This window comes from Pygocentrus nattereri, chromosome 16, assembly GCF_015220715.1.
Source record: "Pygocentrus nattereri isolate fPygNat1 chromosome 16, fPygNat1.pri, whole genome shotgun sequence".
Taxonomy (NCBI): domain Eukaryota; kingdom Metazoa; phylum Chordata; class Actinopteri; order Characiformes; family Serrasalmidae; genus Pygocentrus; species Pygocentrus nattereri.
Genome location: NC_051226.1, coordinates 12235948 through 12258329, shown reverse-complemented (window position 1 = coordinate 12258329; position 22382 = coordinate 12235948). Strand labels below are relative to the sequence as shown.

General features: G+C 39.5%; 1 protein-coding gene across 8 annotated transcripts in view; it reads left to right on the top strand.

Moving 5' to 3' along the window:
• vav2 (vav 2 guanine nucleotide exchange factor) overlaps positions 1 to 22382 on the top strand; it is a 218502-nt gene that overhangs the window by 141184 nt on the left and 54936 nt on the right. For all 8 annotated transcript variants that reach the window (XM_017715426.2, XM_017715482.2, XM_017715474.2 and 5 more), the window contains 2 exons: positions 2211 to 2269; positions 14118 to 14186. In XM_017715426.2, the coding sequence (XP_017570915.1) occupies positions 2211 to 2269; positions 14118 to 14186 (128 nt within the window). The remainder of the gene's footprint in view (positions 1 to 2210; positions 2270 to 14117; positions 14187 to 22382) is intronic.

The window sequence follows — 22382 nt, the reverse complement described above, 5'->3', positions numbered from 1 at the left end:
CTCTTCTCTCCTGTCATCTTAACGTGAGGTGGCCAGCTGTGACTAGTCACGTGTTGCTGCAAGTCAGGACAATTTATTGTGTGTTTGTAAACACTCAGTACTGTGATCCATGCACAACACCACATCTCAGCTGCACCAGACAGCCTGTCAATATTGCTTGAATTCAGAATGTGGGACTTCATCATCAGCACATACTCAGTCCTGTGTCTCTGTTTCTCTCTCTCTCTCTCTCTCTCTCTCTCTCTCTCTCTCTCTCTCTCTCTCTCTCTCTCTCTGTGTGTCACTTGCTTGCTCACACACACACACACACACACACACATGCATTCTTTCCTTGTCTCTGGCTCTTGCACCTTCTGTCATCTCCTGTTGTATCATGAAGGGGAGCATCTGGGCTCTGGTGAAGCTATTGAATGTAATATGTCCTTCAATCCGCCAAGTATTTCATTGTGTTTGATATGCTGTTTGTGCAAGAGGTGACGGAGGCTGTGTGTTCCCTTCCGGCTGTGACTGGCTGCTCCTCAGGGAGCTACACTAAGATGAGAGCAAAATCAATAGGGAGGAAACTGAGGGAGAGGATTTGACTTGACCTGAAGAATGAAAAAAAGGAAGAAAGAGTGAGAGATGAGTGGGATGGAGACAAGAAAGAGAGAGTTAGGTACATGGAGATTTATTACAAAAAGGCACAGAAAAATACATCACTGATGTATAACTCAGACACCGATGGTGTCACCATACTAAAACTCCATTAATATTTAAACCCATTAGCTGGTGGTGGATGAAGAGGCCAGACAGCCGTATGACAAAACGAGTGTAGTGGAGTAATGCAGTGCCATAGATCTTACAGGCTGCTCTCCTGAATAGGGCTGCATTGTAGCCATCGGGTGTCTGCTCTGACTTATTTGGGCCAGGTGGGATAAGATTGGCCTATTTATGTGTTTTGGTAATAGCAAAAATTGCATTTAATCTATTGGGCTTATCGAATTTACCAGCTGTTTATTTTGTGTGCATGTGAAAGGTCACCCATTTTAGCTTTCTCTGTCATGTAATCAAGCTAACATTAGCATGGTGGCAAATTCTCGTCAGCAGCCAATTCTAGATGGCTGTAGTGTTAGGTCATTGAAGAGGCAGCCCTAGAGCGCTGCATTAATCCTAGAGTTGCCTTTACGTGTTATTGTTTATTTTCCTCTGTGTTACACACTAAACATCAACCTAAATTCATAAAGTTGAATGTGATTTTACAGTGTAAAATACATGTATCCATAAACAGATGTTGTACAGTGCATTTGTGTATGGATACTTCAGGTTTACATAAATAAAGTACTTTCCACTGTAGGCGGCTTCAAAACTTGTATCAGCACATAGTATCAGTACATAGGCAAACTGTATCTTTGATCCAGAGCTACTAAAGTGATAATAAGCATGTGTCTAAGTTGTCTATGAAGTGATGGTGTGTAGTCTCAGAGAGATAATTTGGATCGCCCTTCATTATAGCTAGTTCCCATTTGTGGAGTCACCTTCATGGCAGTAAGAGCACTGAGTGTGGGTATATAGCTACACTGAGAATGTGCACACCTGCTTAGAGACCCAAGGAGCTCTACACACTCATACTCACTATGTCTGTCAGACAGCTGGTGTCGCCATGGCAGCAGGTGAAGGAGGCTAAAAACACGGACATAAGCATGTAATGAGGCAAGACAAACGCATCTCCGATGTTAACGTGTTTATGATCTGTGTGTCTGTTAGGATCTTATTTCTACATCATGCTCCCAGGGCCATCTAGCGCACCATCTGGAAGCCCCCAGAGCGGCCACCAATAAGCCCACTCACATGTGACTCATGACTGGTATTAAATCAGTTTAAATACTGCATGCGTTTAACCCTGTTACCCAGTGCTAATGCACCAAGGGTGTGTGTGGAGGAAGAGAGCATGAAGGAAGGCATCAAGAGAGAAAGTGTGGAAAAGCCAAGGGTTTAGGAGCAGATTTGAGGGAAGCTGCTCACTTCACCGACTTTGCAGGGGACATTAAGAGCCACATGTCACCTGCCACCGTCGCTAATACAGTGTCGTTCTCGCTGTCAACACACAAGCTGTGCACTGCCTGTTGAGATAAACAAAAGCTGGGATAGTTTTCTTTATACTGAATATTGCACTTGTGTCTCCTTTGAGAAGTTTGTGTTGCTAACTCATGCCTTCTCCCATGTTTTCACAGGTGATCTCTGCCCTCTCCAGAATCTCCCACCACAGTATTGCTCAGATCAAAGGCATCAGGTAATTGTCCAGCTCACACTGTTTCTGGCTTTGGCCTCAATTCCCTTGTCAACTGTCAGCTGAGAAGGATGTCTCTTAGCACTTGCCCAGCTAGGAGTGGGCAAGATACAATATCAACAGGTTGATTGACTATGTAACAATACTGTTTTCTGAGTATGTCATGGGTTCCTCTCCAGTAAATCTAGAACACTGAGTAATTGCATGTATCATCAGAAATGTTATTAGACCGATTGTAGATTTAGACTATTTATAGAGCACCTACAAACAGCAACCAGTGTATTGTAACTTTCTAAACTGAATAGTAACAAAGAGGTTATGGGATTTTATAATTTTTTATGTAGTCTGTTAAATAATGTTTTTGCTCATTTCCTTTCAGTTTTTCAAAGAAATCTGCAATGATCTTTTGTCACACCTACAAAGTTCAGTCTAAGAAACTGGTTCCCAAATGCATTCAGTGGAATTCAGGTCTGTGCTCTGGGGTGGCCAGACCATTAGTCCAAGAACTCTGAGAATTTTTCTGAAAATCTTTGTTTGCATTGTGAATTACCTTCTTTGTTTTCTCTTGATAACGGCTTCTTGACTGCTACACATCCTTTCAGACCCATACCGCTGAGTTGTCTTCTTACAGTGGAAGGATGGAGAGAAATACATGTGGATTTTTTTAAAGATCTGAAGCAAGAGTGGAACTTAATTTTATTCTGTCTCTTGAAGATAAAAGATGTTTTGGTTATCTGATGGTAACTGTTTTGGTGGTCTATCAGGTCTTGCATGGTTATTAGGAGTCCCATTTTCTCTATAACATTTAATAATTTTTTGAACTCCAGTATTGGAAACTCCTGCTTTTCACTTATTTTCCTTTGACCTTCTAATTTCTTATGCAAGTGTATTATTTCATACTTTGTCTCTTCAGAAATATCTTCTGAAAAATTAATAGCTTGTACTTGATGGCTATTTTGACTAAAAATGAAAGAAATAAAAGGTGGTCTCAGACTTTTGCACAGTACTGAATGTACTATATCATGTATCTTGTAAAAAGTGTCTTTGGGTATTAAGATGTTACGTTTTGCAATACCGCACCCCTTATTCTCAGTTATAGGCTCAGGTGTGGCGTTCATGTGGAGTTTTTAAGAAAGCATCTGGCTTCAGCAGTAGCATGTGGGTGCAAGCTGCGGGCCGCCGCTCACTGTGCAATGGGGCAGTAAGCCCCTGAGGTACTTCTGTCTCCCTCTCCTTTACAGGCCACTGTGGACTCAGTTTGTCTCTTTTTGTGCCCAGGCTAAACTCCTCACACAAGACACAGTGCCCCAGCTCCACAAATAAAGCTTTTTATCCGGCAGGGTAATGAGCTGATGGAACGGCCCATTAGGCCTGGAGCCAGAGGGGAGAGACACATGGAGACAGAGGCGTTACCATTAGCCCAGTGCTGTACAACATGGAGAAAGGTGCCTAAATCACTGCCTATGCTCAACAGCCAAAATACTCCATGTTAATTTATCAGCAATCAGGACCCAATCACTGCTCCTTCTGTGCTTGACATTGAAGTGAAAATGAGCATGTTATTCTGAGGTTTTGCAAAGAAAGGCTAAAACATAGGGCTTGTAAAGGTTGGCTTGGAATAAAAGGAAAGATCTGTGGATAGAGCTTGGCAGGGAATGCAGTCTTTGTGACTGATTCAAGCTAAATTTACCCTCTTAACATCTTCCTTGCGAGTGTTTTAAGAGTGCTAGGAGCACAGTCTGATTCAGGTAGTTCTCATAATTTCCCCCAGTTTGAGGGAGCTTGAAGAAAGGCAGCCTTGTGGCTGCTCTCAGTGTGCTGTGTCTAAGGACTAGTGTGTTCCGGCACACAGCACCAGTGGTTGCGGTGGTTATGGAAGCTGTGGCCTGGCGTAACCCTCAGGGTTTATTTGTGGCACTGAAAGATGCTGTTCTTCTGAAACAGATTTTTTTTCTTTATTTAGAGGACTCCACTAAGTCAGAGATGTGTCTGGTTCTAATGAGCACTGCTATAAGGCTTTTTTATTGACAATGTGTTGAGGGTTCCTAGCTCATGTGTATGGGCCACAGACGCATTAATCGGTATTAACTAAGAACATCCAGAAATGACCGGTTACTCTAAGGCCCATGTTTTTATCCTCATTCCACTCCAAGGCTATTTTGGTATGCCTCTGCTCTAAAGTAGCTCATAGAATGACATCGACAGGTCAAAATGTCAAAGCAGTGCAGTATTTTTTAAAGCTGCACTATAAGATTTTTTGAAAGAAGTAGTATTACTTAGGAGGAAAAAAGAAGCATGACAAAATATGTCTGTGCACTGCGGTGAGTCATTCTGTAAAGCTTGAAATAATAATTTAACAGTCAAGATGGCAGGTCGGATTTAACATTAAATTTTCTCTCTGGCCATTTTGCTTGTGTGGGTATCTCTTGCAGAACTTTATTGGTTGCTGTGTATGTGTTGACCGACCATGCAAACAAGCTTGTAGTATATAGTTAGGTTGTTTGCAAAATAAAATAAAAATAGTAATTTATTGTTTTATGTTGGTGTTATGATAAATATCTTGTGAACGATTGCTGCCCATTTTCCATCCATTTGCTCTTTGAAAGAAGGGACAGCAGCTTAACGTCCTGCTCCACATTCAGCTGCTTTGTGTAAATTAAATGGTCCATTTCATAGAGGTGATAGGTATAAAGTGAATTCCGTATTGACTTTGTGTCATGATGTGGATTTTTCAACACCATTTATTGCCTTCAGTTGCATTACTTATTACATTACAGCTCAGTTGTTTACTATAAATTACATACATTTACTGTTGCACATATCCAGTTAGTGTAGTCTATCTCCACGTTCTGGAGCTTGCACCCAGTACAGGCTTTCTCACTTTACCCCAGTATATTGAAAAGGCAAGTTCTACCCATGTTGGGTATCTGTTCGACCATGACAATCTAACTTCCTCTGAGCTTTCCTGTCCACAGAGCTCTCACCAGTGTCTGAAATGTGAATAGCTTTATTAGATTGAACAGGTTTGCTTTGAGGCACACCACAGTGTATTTGCTTTTGATTATTTTTCTAAAAAATATGTTTAAGGACACACCCAATTAAATGAAAACAGCTGCTGTTATGAGATGTCTGTTTTGCCTAATTATAGTGTCTCCCATGCATATCACCTAGTTGTTCTCTGGTTCTGCTTGCGTTTTGAGTACTAAACTTTGTGTTTCCTGTAGTGCAGCTGTCATTTTCAGTTCCAATATCATTTTTGCTGTTATAAAACCTCATTTCTGAAAGGGTATAGTATAGTATGAACATATACTTCACAGATATATTCAGCTTCATAGTAAACTTAGCATCTACAGACTTTACTAGCAAACATTGACTTATTTCACCTCATATTGGGAAAGTGTTGTGTTTGTGTACTCTTCTCACCACTCTGTTATTTTTCCTGATCATGCTTTTGCTCACTTCTCCCTTTTACCACCCACTTTCTCTTTTACCACCTCTGCCCCTTGATTCTCACTATATCTTGTCATGCTGTGACATTACACATGCTCAGTTGTGCAAAAATGTGTGGTTATGCAGTTTGCTGTATTTGCTTGCGTGTCTATTAACTGGAGTTTATAATGCAAGCTAAACATTTGAGGGCTTTTGCACCCATGGGTGAAAAAAAAAAAAAAACACTCATCTAGAATCGACTGTCACCAGCCCAGAACTATAGTCATTAGCACATGAACTTGAAAAGTACTTTTGAAATCAATGCTGTTACTCTCAGATATTTGAAATAGGGGTGCACAATATATTAGAGACCATTGTCAGTAAATTGTCAGTAAAGCTAATAATTACAGTCAAAAATTCCGTTCTAGATTTAGCTTGTGCAAGCACTGCCACATATATGGTCACTAGTGGTGGGCCATACACAAACAATGCAGATCAACCCATAAACACAAAACTGATGTAGCAGCAGCAATCTTGCACCAGGTACACAAACAGATACACACAAACCTACACCAAGGACTCTAAATCAATTATACAATATACCAATAAGAGTCATTGAGCATCTAATCTGCAATAACTCATTACTGATATCAGTATCATACACAATAAGGGGTTCATTATCAATTATGGTATTGACTCAGATATTCCATATTTGTGCATTCCTTGTTTTTAAATATATGGACCTTACATCCTGCAACATAATCAGACCGAGATCAGACTGTGAGGTGGTGTGTCTTTGAGTTCATGTAGAATGAATGAACTGGCCTCAGTGGAGTCTTGGTCAGGTTTCAGGCATCAGATAGCCCTTAGCAGGAATGCTTGGTCTTGACAGGAGCTTTGTCTCCCATCCCAATAGATATCTGATGGGGTCTCAGGCTGCTGTCAGAACACTATAGATTTGGGCTGTGATGGACATGGCACTGCACTTCGTCTTTGTCAGCTGGTGAGGGCCATAGAAGGGGATGAGCTCTTAAAGAGCCTGAGGCTTACACTGCTGCATAAATCAGATAGCATTCTTTCTTACCAACCCCTTGTCATGAGATATATATATATATATATATATATATATATATATATATATATATATATATATATATATATATATATATTTTAGCATATTTCTAGAGGTTTTTAGTTCCTGATGACATTTTAAATAGCCCTATCAAATGATATTATTCCTTTCCTAAATGAAAAATCTCTTTATTAAGAAAAAATTATATGCGTTTCTATACACTTTCTTGAGCTGTTAACAGATATAACAGATACCAGTTAATCACATTGTACAGGTGCTATGTGTATGTAGTTCGCTTCCCAGCAACTCCCTAATCACTCTGGTTTCTGCATTTTAACAAACCATTCAGCATATTTAAAGATTAGAGCGATAACAATATACACATTGTCAGGTTCGGTTATGATTTTTATGAAAAAATTAGAATAAGTTAGGGTCTCAGGAGTCTAAGCATTGGCCCTATTGGGCGATCGCAAACTCAGTCCACAGTGATGCCACAGCCATCTATGGCTGGAAATCCAAGAAAGCATAGTTGGCCTTGCTGTCTCTGGATGGGTAGGATAGTTCTCCTCCTCCCCATCACACAGCACAGTACTAGCCAATGCAGATGTCTGTTAGCTGATGTAACAGAAATGGCAGTTAACATTTCCTTCAAGTGCGTTGAACCTTTGCCCTTTAAACTTAATAGCTTTGTGTGATGTGAGAGACCAAGCTAGTGAATAATTGGATAATCAGTCGATCAGTCAGTCCCAAATATAAAGCCCCCTCCCAAAAATCTCAATTCCTAGAATTTATAAGCAAAAAAAGTCTACTCATTTGAGGACATATTTCTCATAATGCAAGCCCATCCCACATCTCCACCCACTTCAGCATAATGGGATGCACCTAGATGTCTAGTTTTGATTATTGAGAGTTGGACAGAACAATGAATTGTTTTCATATTAATTGCAGTGTGAAAAAGTGCAAATTTTAAATTTTGAAAGCTGCAATTTTAATTATATCCTACATTATTCATGTTTTAAGTGGAAAATAAATTGAACCTAATAAAATAGAGCTTGTGAAGTGACATTCAGGCACATTACATTAAGTGTAAGAGCATCAAGTCTAAATAATGCATGTGCTGGTCTTCTTGGCAAAAAATTCTTAATTTATAAGAAATAATCGTAGTATAGTTGCAATTGCAGTATTGGTCAGAAAAAATTCCCCAAGTCATTCAGCCCTAATTGAAAGTGTTTTCCACAGATGGCGTCAAATAAGAGAACGGATGCAACAATTCTCTCTTGCAAGAGATTTTTTTACATCGTCTTCTATTGACATTCAGCTGTCTGCAAGAGTCCCTTTTGAGACACACACATTTCAGTGACTTTTTAGGGAAATCAATATTTTTTTGTTGTGAGTGTGATTGAGGGGTGTTGGGAAGAATCCAGTGAATATTGGGAAACGAAGAGTGAGAGACACTGAGAAGATGTAATAAGAGCCAGACCAGACCAAGCGAGGATGGGAGGGAGGGTGAGTTAGAGAAGGCCTTGAGGGCAGAGGGTTGACCTTTCTGTGGCTGACCGCTCATTATCCAGATTCATTACTTTTCCCACATCCTGACCTGAGTGCTTTAACTCTGTTGATGCTAATTACCTGTATTGTGCAAAGAAACACAAACAGGTAAAATAGACACCACCACAAGCAATCAAGTAGGAATTTCACTTGATGCATGTAGCACACAAGACACCTAATTAATCTGTTTTGGGAAGTAGAAGTCAAAGAGAGCATTTGAGAGGATGTTTCATGATTCGTGAGTAATCAGGCATACTTTTAATCTTCCTGGGCCCATTAGTAATTGAATCACTTTCCTCATGCATTTGTGTTTTTCCCTTCTTTTGCCCCAGACAGCTTATGTTCACTCCATTGCACTAATAGCCAAGCCAACCCAAAAAGTCTGCTCTTCAGATATGGTGCATTCTGAATGGACAGCACATATCTGTTTCTGTGAGATAGAAACCCAGGAATAGTGTTTGGTTGGACATAAATGAAATTGGAGTGAGACTGATGTGCCTGCCAAATCTAATTAAACCTTGTGTGAGTTAGATGCATTTGAGGCTGGAACTACCATGGGATGGGACTGTCTTTCACATCTTGTTGATTTCTAATGATATCAGGTTCATCAGTGCAAGCGCTCTTAAAGTCAGGAGACGTGTGTGTGTGTGTGTGTGTGTGTGGAGGTTTGTGTATCTGTGTATTTTTGTGGAAGATGACAGAATGCTCAGGTGTTTTTGCAGTACATGGAGGATGGCTGTATTGAGCAGACAGATGGCTGGATTCTGTCACTGGATGACACTGACTGTCTGTGCTCTAATTGCTGCTGCCTGTTAGAGGACAAGGAGCACTGAGCTAAAGATGATGATGAAGAACCTTTAGAGAAGAGATGGAGAGATTTAAATTTTAAGCTGAATTGTTTCAATACAGTATTGTACAGTAAATTTTTAAACTGTGTATAGAAATTTACAACTCCCTCTGTATCTTCAGCAGGTCTTTCATATGACATATTTTGTTCTAAACTATAGCACCATCAGCAAATATTGGCACCTCTGGTAAGCATGAGAAAAACAGGCTGTAAAAACATTCTTTATTGCTCATTCTTTTCAACTTTCATTAAAAATATGAACAAGAATCTAGCCTTTATTTGAAGCGGAGTGATTGAATAAACTACATTTTATCATGAAATAAATTTTTTTTTCGTGAATCTAAGTGTGCCACAATTGTTGGCACCTCTTCCGTTAGTACTTTGATCTGAAGCCATTCCTCCAAACAGAACCTCTCCAGATCCTACAGATTCCAAGGTTCACACTCTGTCCTTTTCAGCTCATCCCACAGGTTTTCTGTGGGGTTTAGGTCAGGGGATTGGGGTGGCCATGGAAAACCTTAATTCTGTGAACCATTTTTGTGTTAATTGTGAGATGTGCTTGGATCACTGTCCTGCTGGAAGGATCCAATCTATGGCCCAGTTTGTGCTTCCTGGCTGAGGCAGTCAGGTTTTGATTTGAATTCTGCTGGCACTTGATGGGGTCTGTGATACCATGCATCCAAATAAACTGTCCTGGGCCTTTGGAAGATTGTGGTTTGGCAGATGCTCTGACCCGAAGAGCTAATTAATTTCTGCAGTTCCCCATCTCTGATCCTTGGGGATTCTTTGTCCACTCAAACCATCTTTCTTGCTAGTATAGACATATGTCCTCTTCCTGCCAGACGCTTAACATATCCAGTTGCTTTAAACTTCTTAATTATTGACCTGATAGCAGAAATGGGCATTTTCCACTATTTAGCTGTTTTCTTGCAGCTATTTCCTGATTTGTACAGTACAACAACCTTTTGTTGTGTGTCATTAATGTATTCTCTGGTCTTTCTCATCCATCTCAATGATGGATGACTGAGGGAATATAAATATATAGCCCCGTGAATCAGGAAATTATCATCCGATCACTCAGGTGAACTTTAAAATATAAAATATGAATGGGAATGTACTTCAGTTAGATTTCGCTCCTAAGAATTTCTAGGGGTGCCAACAATTTAAGAAATGTTTATTTCTTGAAGATTGTGTTTTTTGTGTACCATTTATACCTGAAGTAAGATTAGGTTAAGTAAGGTTAGATTTTTGCTAGTATTTTAAATGAAAAATCAAAAGGACATGTAATCAAGAATACCCTTAACAGCTTATTTTGCTCATGAATACCAAGGGTGTCAATATTTGTGGAGGGCATTGTGTATTTGGCAAACTCTCAACAACTAGACATTCGAGGCCATTAAATTGGAATTCCACAGATCTTTCATGTTTTCTACATAATTAAATGGTTGATGTAATCATTCAGAGTGTACAAATATTTTTGATATTTGAGCACTCTTATAATCCTACAACTCAAAATAGTTTTTATAGTGTTTCAAGAAATGTATAACACCTAAAACATATGCACTTACACCATTCTTGCATATTTTTAGAAAATAATTAACACATTTTGTCAAAACATAACCAGCTTTAAGACAAACCGTTTGTTTGAGGGATGAATGTCCATTGGAGTCGTTGCTGTCTATCAAATGCTTGAATGCTACTGTGTCTTTTTAAAGGTGCTCTTGAGAAAACCCATGAGATGTTGCCTTACTTAGCTGCACTGTGAATCTTTAAAAGCTCCAGGTCATTTTTGCAGAGCTGGAGGTGTCTGGAATCAAACCTATGGAATGGCTCTCTCGCTTTATTACTGTGACAAATACATCTGAGATCTATTCAGCCAGTGACCTGTTAACCTTTAAACGACTGTATAAGGTTTTAACTACTGTATTACTCTGCTGACTAGAGTTCTGCAAGGACATCTGGTAACAGGAAAATTTAATGTTGGACAGCTCCCATGTCTTGCAATTAGAATCTGCAGACAATCTTCAAAATGTAAAGTCCCACCTATATGGCCAAAGACAATACATGCAGTGTTTTGTTCCTTGACTAAGCACTTAAATAGCTTTAAATAATATACTGTGAATCAATTAATGTAAATTAAAGATAATGAATTTGAAATTGTCCATTCAGAGGTATTCCGGATTTAATAGATTGGCTCGATAAAAGAGATACGATTCGTAAATATCATTCTGAAATAGAGGTGGATTTATTTTGCTATTACATTATCCCCACATGCTCTATAATTTAAACATGGCATGAAGCAAGGGCCAATTTATCTGACCAAAACAGTCAGTTGGATGTTCTGTGATATGAGCTTAATTTGATTTGACTGACGCAGTCCACAGCATCAATGCAATTATTTATTCATGCACCACAGTAATTAGAGGTTGCATTCTTCAGTGTAATAACATCTTCTTTGATGAGAAAATGAAGGGTATGGACATCATAATTGGATGTAGAAGCGCTGCTGATTTGTGCTGATTATTTATTTATTTCGGTTCCTGGTTGCTTGAAAGATTTTAGCCACAAATGTATGCGTTTCACAACCAGGGAGTCTCAGGTGGTTCTAGACTGGTAAACTAACAGTCTTGCACGGTCATGCACGCATGTTCCCTCTTTTTCAGTGTCTTGATTCCAGATGTTCATAGCTGTGCCTGCACAAGATATCGCTCCTTAATGACATCAACTTTTGCAATACTGACTTACAAATGAAGTACTAACTATAATCACTGGACGTTTTATTTGTGTGCTGTGAGCATCCTGAGTCATCGCAGATGTTCACACCACTGGTGTGTTGTTGAATCAAGGCATTCACATTTGCATGCACAAGTATTTTGGTCCAGTCTATGGACCAGTCTTTATTCGTTTCACATGTGAAGGGTCCTGTGCAGAAGTTGGAGACCACTTTTCATTTTTTAATTTCCAGTCAAAAAAGCCATAACTACAAAGTTTTAAAAAAACTTTTCAAGAGAAAAGCAGAAAGCATGTATTTAACAATATTTACTGTGTCCACACTTCCATCATCCCTTCTTTTCAGGTGAGTTGTGTTCATAGAAATCTGCAGGGATGTTTTTTCAGTGTCTGAATAATAAACACAGCATTTTCTTTGTCTCATGATCCAAGAAACCCAAACACATTTAGTGATGCTGAGATCTGGGCTCTGGTGTGGCCAGTCCATTGTTTTAGGAACACCAGCTCCTTTGTTTGAGTACACATCCTTTTAAGCCAATAGCATTTTTTCCGATCTGAAGCAAGAGTTGAGCTGGATTTACATCTCTCAAAAAAAGAAAGCATCAAATACTGTTTATCTAATGGTGACTGTTTTGGGGGTCTAACAAGTCTTGCGGGAGTCTCATTTTTCTATATTTTCTTTTTTTTTCCAACATGTAACATGTAATAACTTAAACGACTATCTTAATTCTCCCTTAATTGAGCCATTTGATTGCTAGAATGAGAATTAACATCTTTTGGGAATAATTTGTGTGAAAAAAAATGTAAACTATAAATATCACACATTTTTGCAGTATTGTTCAGTGAAATCGCATTGGTTTGACTGGTGCTGAAACCAGGTTTTTATTCATGCTACAAGGACTGGTCTTCTGGTGGTCTCTTCAGGGACTGAGCGTCCACAGCAGTGAAAGAGCTAATGGTGTTTCCTCCTCTCTAACCCTCGCTTAGGGATCTGCTCTTCTCTTTATTTCTCTCTCCTTTTTCCATAAGACTGTATGACTCACGCACTCTTGGTGTTTAAGGAAATTGAGAGGAAGGCTAGGGTCAATAGGCGCCTATGATTGTTAGCATGTTTATTTGTATGTCCAGCACGTGTTCATTGCTTAGCACAGATGCTCTCAGTGTGTTAAACCTCTAAGAATCTTGAGCTTTGTTCAGATTATTGTGGGTCATGAGTCAGAGTGAAGCTGTTGTTTCCCTCTCCATCAGAGCTGTTCTGACAGAAACAGAGTCTGTAGTTAAGGCTGTGGAGATGTGCCACTTAGTCATCCAGAAAGAAAAGGCTTAAAAATAAAAAGCACGGTTTATTCTGCAGAGGCGGTTTACTATAGAAGTCTCCATACGGTAGCTTTTCAAGGCTGGAGAATTTGGGAAATTGAAAGCATGGTGAGCTCATCTGCTCAGCTACAGCAGCTCCCACACTTGAGTCACAGCTCCTAACCATCAGCATAGAGACATGATGAACTGCTGCATTTATTACAGCTGCATTATTCATGCATGTGCATAGTGATATTAAATGTCACTGAGATGTATCTCATTTCAGTCTCTATGCACAAACACATGCATGTACACAAGTACAATGAGTTATGCAGTGCATTATATACACTCTCACATGCTAATGTAACCCTGACGTAGCGTGCTCCTAAATCACTTAGGTTTATGAGTCCCATGTTTATTTCATGTCTCATGACACATCGTGTCTAAGGCTGAACTAGCTGATGAGCTCTCTGGAGGTAAAGGGCCTGAGGAATAACTGGGCTTAGAATCGAATAATTGATCGATCATTTGCTGCATTCTAATTGGCCCATGGGCATTAGTTAAGTGCTGGCTTAATTACCAGGTGGGTGGGATCTCTGAGGAGTAGAGCTTTTGACCTACACTTATTGGAATAAAAGCTCCATGCACATGTGGCTCGCTGTCTCTATTATACAAGGTTGTGTCATTCAGTCTTGCCACAGCCTCTTCATTGTATGTGCGAAATACTGTCCAAAATCAGATAAATGCCTTTGAAACATCTGTCTCATTGTTGCAGGTGTCAATCATAAGAGTAGATAGAGGGCTCATAAATAAAACAACCTGTTGAATTATAGATGTGGTAGAGTGGAGCTGGCACCTTGACTGATAGATGTTCTGCCTTCTTTATTTGTACTAATATTATAATTCTTTATCTCTCTCTTGCTCTGCAGGCCTTTTCCATCAGAAGACACAGCTCTGAATGAAGATGATGTCTACCGAAGTTTGGAGGAGCTGGCAGAGTATGTGTTAACATATTCACCTCCCTGACCCTGGTCACACTTTGTACACACAGTCATCCTCAAGACACATTGCCCATTCTAATCTTTCAGCTCTCTCTGTTTACATAAACAAACTGCCATTATTCACTACTCTCGTTGTCATGGCAATGCCAGTTTGGCATGCATCAGATCAGAGCAGGCTGGAGTTGTGGGTGTTAGGGTGGGAGGGGTGGATGGATGGGAAGAACGAGAGAGATGGAGGGTGAGAGAGAGAAGTGGCGGCAATGATGCTGATGGTGACAGAGCCGATTCCCCTCTGATTAATGGGGAATAATTAGGCAGCCGGCGCAGATAGGTGTCCTTCATCAGCAAAGGGGGGTGTGACAGCACCTGCCCTCCACAAGCTGAATGCATTAGTCTTCAGCAGCCTCTGGAGGGAGTCGTGAACAGAACAAAACTCCAGTCACTGCTTACCCAGCACCTAGCTAATAGCTACTTAATGCAATGACATACATCCTTCTCTTATATCAGTAGGGCTGCATTTGTATGGTGGACAGAGATGGCTGTAATTTTGTAATGTGTATTATATGGTCTTCAAAATGCATTTGTTATTTTTGAACCTGTGTTTTATTAATCATGCACCTGGTCATCCACAACACTGCATAGTTTCAACTCAACTGTTCCACCTCATTCATTTAATTCAGTACCGTTAAGACCTGGATCAGGTGTGTTGATGCAGATAATAGTTTAAGTGTTTAATGTGTATCTAGAACTGGTTTTACTGTACACTTTGGCTCTGTTGCTAATGAAGCAGGGACTTTCCTTTCTGCTTCTGTTGTTTTGCTGTGTTCTGTGTACCGAGTGGCATGTTATGTCGTATCAAGCCTGTAATGCAGAAGTTTTGAGTGTTGTAGCCCCTATTGATACTCAATGTACCTCATTTAAAAAACATGAAATAGTTCCACATGGCTATCAAACTGTTGCAGTCAATGGCACAGATGAGCGATGAAAATGTTTAAAGTTTATTTTGATTTATAATCTCTGTCCATGCTGTTCATGTAGATTCATGTGTTAAACCTGCTTAAACCTTATTCAGGCCATAAACCCACTGCTGTCATTTTAAATGCCCGATGTTGAACCCAGGTCTTAAGTCAGATCACAGCCTGCTCTGCACAGTGTGGAAAAGGGGATTCTATTAAATTAATCAAACTGCCCAACCGTGTGGACCCATGACCTTTTAAAGTGACAAATAAGGTATCTTTCTAGGTTGGTGTGGCAGATTGATTAATGGAAAAGTCCTGGATGTGATACAGTGGGACACACTTCAACAAGCCCCTGAACCCAGCTGCCCTCACTTACTTAATTGGACTGTGATACCGTTGTGTAGCTCAGTTCAAATGAGAATTATGTCTGCTTCCAAAAAGTGAATTGTGATTATTGGAAAGGACCTCTGTCATTCTTCAGGATTCAGCACTTTGTCAGGCAAGAACAGTCATTTTCAAGGCTTTATTAGATCAGATAAATGCTTTATGGTATGGTTTCATATTCTGTTTTTCTCTGTCATGTAGGAAGAAAGTGGTAATCATCAAGCAGGTTGATCTGCCTCTAGAAATAGGTATAACAATAGTCATAGAGCAGCATTATTTGATTCACCTTGGGACTGCACTCTTTATTTTCTGGTGTTATGACAAAGCTCTAGCTGGTGCACAAAGCTTGAGGGGGGTTGTACAAGCATTGTGTGCTGAAATGTGCAGTAAACCAAACTGACTGCAGGGAATTGTATGCAGTGAACAGTCAGTGTAGTGGAGGGGTGCTTACATATGAGAAGATTGTTAATTGAGGCCATTTAAGATAATCTAGGATGTCACTTCCTACTGACTCCAAGTAGATTTCCAATGTCAGTTCTCCACTTTCCACCATGTTCAACGTGTCGATCCCAAAACTGACAAAGCGTGAAATTCAGTTGTAACAACTAAGCTCAGAAACCCCTCCCTACACCCACCCTCCCCCTGCTATACTAGCAGTCAGCCGTCTGGACATACATTGTATCAGGAACTCTTTACTTCACTCTCCGTGGTAGCTGCTTCGTTGAGCATTCTCTCTCCACAGGAGAGTGGAAGCAAAGGCCTGGGCTTTTGCTTACTGAGATGCCTAATTCAGTTTAATGTTCACAAGCATCAGAAGAGATGACCTTGTGCAGTTGCCACCTGGTCTGATTGTCACAGACTGTGACTTTTGTGTCTCTCTTGGTAAAGATAACGTTTAGGATTAGAGCTTTAATCAGGCCTGAAATTTTAGTCCAGGTCTGAAGTTTTATTCCAAGCCTGAATCCAGCCAAAGAATTTTCTGCTCAAATCTGACCCAACATGAAACACATTTCAAGCCTTTTAGTCCAAACCTGAGCCTGACAGAGTTTTGTCAAAACGCATCCTGACCTGACCCACATTATCAGGTCTAGTCTGAAACTCACTCCAGGTACAGAATTTTCTGTTTAAAACGGACTCAAATTGGACCATCATCACTCAAAGTGCTAAATAAAACCTGCCAGTAGAGCACTGGTTGAATTGCTGTGTGTTGAGAAGACTTGATGTGTTGCATGACCAGCTGTTCGAAGCACTTCATGAGGATGGGAGTGAATGCAACCAAGCGATAGTCATTGAAACAGGAGGGTGACGCTTTCTTTAGGACGGGGTGATGGTGGTGGCTTTCAGGCATGTGGAGACAACAGCCTGACTTTAAACAGCTGAAGTTATTCAGCTGTTTAAAATTACATGTTACTTTAGACATTTTATTCAGCCAGCAACATCTCAAGCAAAATCAAACAAATTCCAGTAGCCTGAATATGTGTGTTGTTGTACTACTCAGGTTAATGCTTTACATGAGATCAGTCTTTCTTATAGTACAGATGTTTCGATATTGTATTGCAATTCAAAAACATCTATCTATCTATCTATCTATCTATCTATCTATCTATCTATCTATCTATCTATCTATCTATCTATCTATCTATCTATATCTGTTGTTTTTGCATCACAATACAATGCATTTTTATTACAGAATTAGAAAAGAAATTCTAACATATGTTTAACCTTTCTTTATTTACTTACTTACTTACTTATATATAATTCCCAGAACCTTTTTTGGTAATAGGGTCAACTGGCAGTGATTTTCTTGGTTCTTAAACATAAATAAAAAACAATGGAAAGAAAAGGGCAGCATGTATTAAAGTTCACAAGAAATGTAAACTGTAAAGCTAATTTGCATAAAGCGTGGTTCTTACCTTCAGTTTAAATGAGTGTGAGAGAGGAGTTTCTAATGTGACAGTCACTTCCAGCAAACTGGAATCCAGTCCTCTCTACAACTGAGTAGTGGTGCAAATGAACATCTCTGTGGTGTGGGTTAATTGTTTCGACCATTCAGGACGTGCTATTAGTAGCTACTTGAGTCCACATGCCGAAGTAGCTGCTGAGGCCCTTGTTTCCTCCATGAGATTGAAGTTCCTATGTGCCAGCTTTGTATTTAAATTTTATTTTCTGCCTTAAATGGAGCAGCAGTAACAAACCCCTCTAAATAGTTTTGTTTTGTTTTTTTTGTTTGTTTTTTTTTGTTTGTTTGTTTTTTTAGGATGGAAAATTTGAATGACATGCTGGTTTCACATTTTCTTCATGTTTGTGTGTACTTATCAGTTTGTGTGTACTTATCAGATTTAGGACTATTACGGATTTTGTTGAAATTACGGTTACTAATTATCTAATTATATTTGATTTACAGAGCATGTTATCTTCTACCCCCTTACTGAAAAAAAAACATGTATTGTGACACCCTTAGTCTTTCAGCATGCAAAATTGATTAAATCAAGCCAGGTCAGGTAGGGATGGTAGAGAGATTCAGGCTCAAAGGCATGGTACATAATCATATTATTCTTAGCATCAATGTAGAGACATAGACTTAAGCAGAGGGAACTCCTGAGCAGAGCTAAAAGAGCAAAGATGACAGCAGCACCTGTCTTATCTCCACTTCAGGTGCACACAGGTTGGTGTACCAGCACCGGAATTGCCTATTCTGAAATCAATCTACTTGAATATGTATGAATACCTTAGCTAAGTGTGTAGCCTATCTGATAGAGTGAGTCTAAAAGAACATGTACAGGACAGAATGTTTCATACAGTAGGCTCTTCCCTGGTGCTGTTAAGATCTATGCAGTAGATTATGAGCCATTCTACTGTGATGTTGGAATTGTGCAACAACATAGCAGTTCCTTTCATATTTCCTCACATGCGGGAGTGGAAATTCGGAAGTGTTATCTATGTGTTACCATGAATGAGTCATGGAAAATGCATCATGAAGTTTGTGGAATGAAATTCCAACTTTCCTTCCGCTTTCAATTGCCATCAATGGAGAGGTGATCCATTTGTTTGCTTCAGCAGAGTTCCTACATATACTGCAGCTACACTGATGCTAAAATGCTTGAATATAAAGAGAAATGAACAAATTAATCACAGGTAGCCTCAAAAATAACTAGAACATTTTCTGTGTTTGCCCACAGAAACAGTTTGTCTGTGTTTAAAAGACCTAACCTCTCTAAAATGTGCTTGTTGGAGAATATAAACACAAAGCCCTCTTTGGGCCATGTCCACGTATGCACTCTGAACAGTTCTTAGAATCATGAACCCTGTCCACCAGACAGGATTATGGGCGGGATCAGCTGCTCTGTCTGATCTGTGAGGCTTCTATGCAGAGGAGAATAATAAAATCATGATCTGATATGTCAGAGGTTTCAGACAGTATACCTATGTCCCAGTGCCACTTTAGCTGCCTTGTCTATGGGGAAAGGTTTAGGCTCTGGCTGCTATGGGACACAAATATAGTCTGCATCGCGTGCAGAAGCAGAGTTCTTCCCTCTGCTGTCCAGAGTTAAATCAGATAGAAAATCCATCTCTGATACAGGAGTTTGGGGAAAACACACAGGCACGCACATTGTTGTACAAACGGCATCAGTTTTCTTTCCCCCGCCTCTGACAGAGTCTGCCCTCAAACACACGCTTTCACTGTGGAGTCCAGTTCACAGATCACTGCACTAAGCATCATTTAGCTAATGCTTGTTCTTAGGGCTGTTTGGGAAAGAGGAAGGCTTTCCCTAAATCTTATGTCCTCTGTACATGTTACTCTGCTCTTTGCTTGAACTTTCAGTGAAAACTACCGAAAACTGTAGTACTGTGTTGAGACAGTCGAAGTCTCTGTGTGGCCTGGAGTAGCCTAGCAGAAAGTAGGAGTGGAAAAGTACAGCATGACACAGTACATTGCAATGCAAAAACTTAACAATGCACATTGTGGAGATGGGTGATGTCAGCTGCATTCTCAAAATTATGTAATTTAATGCAATTGCACTAGTTGAATACCAAAGGTACTAATCAGCTTTACTCACACCAGCACATTGAGTCAGTGTGCACTTACAGGGTTACAGGCATCACTTTTCATCATGCCTTCATTTGCTCAGTTGTCATCTAATTTGTTAAAATATTGTGAGAATTTTGAACTAGAAACTAGAGATGGGCATATAGTCAAATTTTATACTTGAGTTTGTAAGACATTATTTTTAATGTAACACCAAAAGAGAAAAAATACACTAGTCTACTGCTAGACGCTTAAAATCCCAGGTTTATTACTTACTAAGGCTTCTTATTCAGTAACTACAAGAACTTTAGTGCAGACTAGCTGAGCTATTTTAGGTTATAAGTTATAGTGTGTATTTTTAGGTTAGAAGTGTGAAATAAAACTCTGGGCCCTCTGCTGAGCCCTGGCCATTTAAGAGGTTACTTTCAGAGCGCAAATCCGTAATGGGATGCATTTGGCAAATTTACACAGAGTAATGTGTCGCTTTAAAGTGATTAAGACAAACAGACAAATGTTTATTTACTGTTTTCAGCTCAGCCATTCATATTTAACCTTGTACCTTTTAGCTTGTGTGCTTTGTACATGTTAAGCTGAACTTCTTATTGCTACCCAGTGTCATAGACCCTCTGGCGACATGGAGATTCTGTAGACTTTAATCTTCCTGTTTTCTTTTCTGGACTAAACAGTGGTTCAGTATTAGAGTTCAGACACCTCATGATTCTTCAATAGGAGAACATATAATGTTCGTGAATAGTTAATTTGCCTATCAGAAATCCTAATTTATTGTTATAACTATTTGAAAATTCTGACTCAGGAATCCAATATCCTGATTAAAATAGAATCGTAAGCTGAGTGTATTGCCCTGCCCCTAGGAGAAAGTGAGCTGGCTCCGTTGAAGTATAAGTGCAGACTAGAGTGGCATAGCAGAAGTAGCTCTGCATTCTCTGTGAGTCAGCATGGTTAATGAAGCAAGGAGCGGCAGTCTGTCCATCTGAGTGAACCGCACAACCTCAATTAAAACTTCAAACAATCCGCACGCTGTGTGGGCCACAGTGCTGAATATTTGATTGAGGCCAGTGCCTATCTTTTTCTCAGTCTGCCCATTTTTCCTCATTCAGATATGTGGGATGTATTCATGTCATGTTTCGTTATTGAAAGAAGAGCTGTCCCATTTTGTCAAACTAGAATTAGATTACCTTGTGCTCATTAGTAATTGTATCGGTGAGTGTCTTGTAAGGCAAAGTCATTTTCTCATAGAGGCTTCTGTCACCTTGAGCAAGTCATGTAGTTTTCTGATTCTGATAACTTTAGATAGTAAGTGACTGACAGGCCCTCAGAAGGTTTTGGAGCCTGTAAAGGCCTGAGGATCTGTGGTAGACTTCATTGAGTATGTGGGGAGGAACGGGTGATCGAGAGCAAAACAGGTGAAGCAGACATAATCATGTTAAGCACATCGCTTCAGTGTACATCGATACATTTGTACAGATAAAGATACTGGTGTTAAGGAACCAGAAGAGACTTTGTGTTCACAGTAGCGTGAAAGTAGATAAATGATACGTGCATGTCCCTGGTCCCCTCAGGGGATTGGTTACAATGCTGTGAACCAGTGCTCTGACTTGGTCAAGTGTGTGTTTTCTTTAGTATTCTTTATGTCTGTTCACCATTTATTCCATATAATCTTAATTTTATATGTTAGATTTATGAATAGTTCTCTCTATCTACACAGTGGGTTCTACACAGTTTCCCAGACAGAGATGAAGTCTAGTCCTTGTCCTCACAACATTCTGAATGAAGATTCTTCATTAAAAGGAATCTAGTCTAGGACTAGGCTTCATCTCTGTCCAAGAAACCAAACTCATCTGCTCAGTTTACTATGTTTTCACTGTGCAGTGCAGTATATTTTAATTAGGCGATACAGCGCAGAACAGTGTGTTATCACAAATAACATCTGGACAGCAGGCGTTAGCCGAAGGAAAGAGTTACAGATCATCACAGCTGTGATGTTTTCTCTGATGTGTGAAGTGTTCTCTTGCTTGTGTACAACAGTTCTGCAGAATAAATGTAAGAGTACAGCAAAGGATCCTTGAACATTTTATAAAATGTGCCTCTTTAACTCTGTGGAACCACTGGTGGTTACAAAACGCACTTTGTCATTCTTCATAACTTTCATATTTTGTAAGCATCATTCAAAAGGTGGGTGTCATATGTATGAGCTGTAACTGTCTTCTTTCCAGTCAAATAGATGGGTAATATAATTTTAAAACTTTATAATAAAAGAAGCTGAACTCAATTTTTTTTCTACTGAAAGTTGACCCATTTTACCAAAAATCTGAGCTTTAATTTGGATCTCAGTTGGTGTCTCTTCAGTGATATGCTCAGTAAAAATTATTTTTATAAAATAAGATAAAGAGCATCTAAGATTTTTAGATATAGTTTACATGTAGATATAATTTAGAAATGTAGATATTAATTCAGATGGGAAAAAATGAAATATACCCACAAGCATAAGAGGTTAATATTGACAGTTTCTTCCACTGAAAAAGTAGCAGCCTTTTACATTACATGTAGAGCCATGAAACTGTTGTAAATCATGTTCAACTCAGCTTTTTAGCCTTTGCCAAATTAAACAGAATATTACTTTATTCCATCCAGTCTGTAAAGCACTTCATAACCCATCTTGTTTGCTGAATTGTATTCTGTTCATTTCTATCTAATTCCATTCTGTTTCGTCACAGCTGCCATAGAAAAGCTTGTTTAAAGACAATGATGGGCTTGTAATTTGTTGCAGTCCTGCAGTCAATCCCTTCTATCTGAATCTGACCA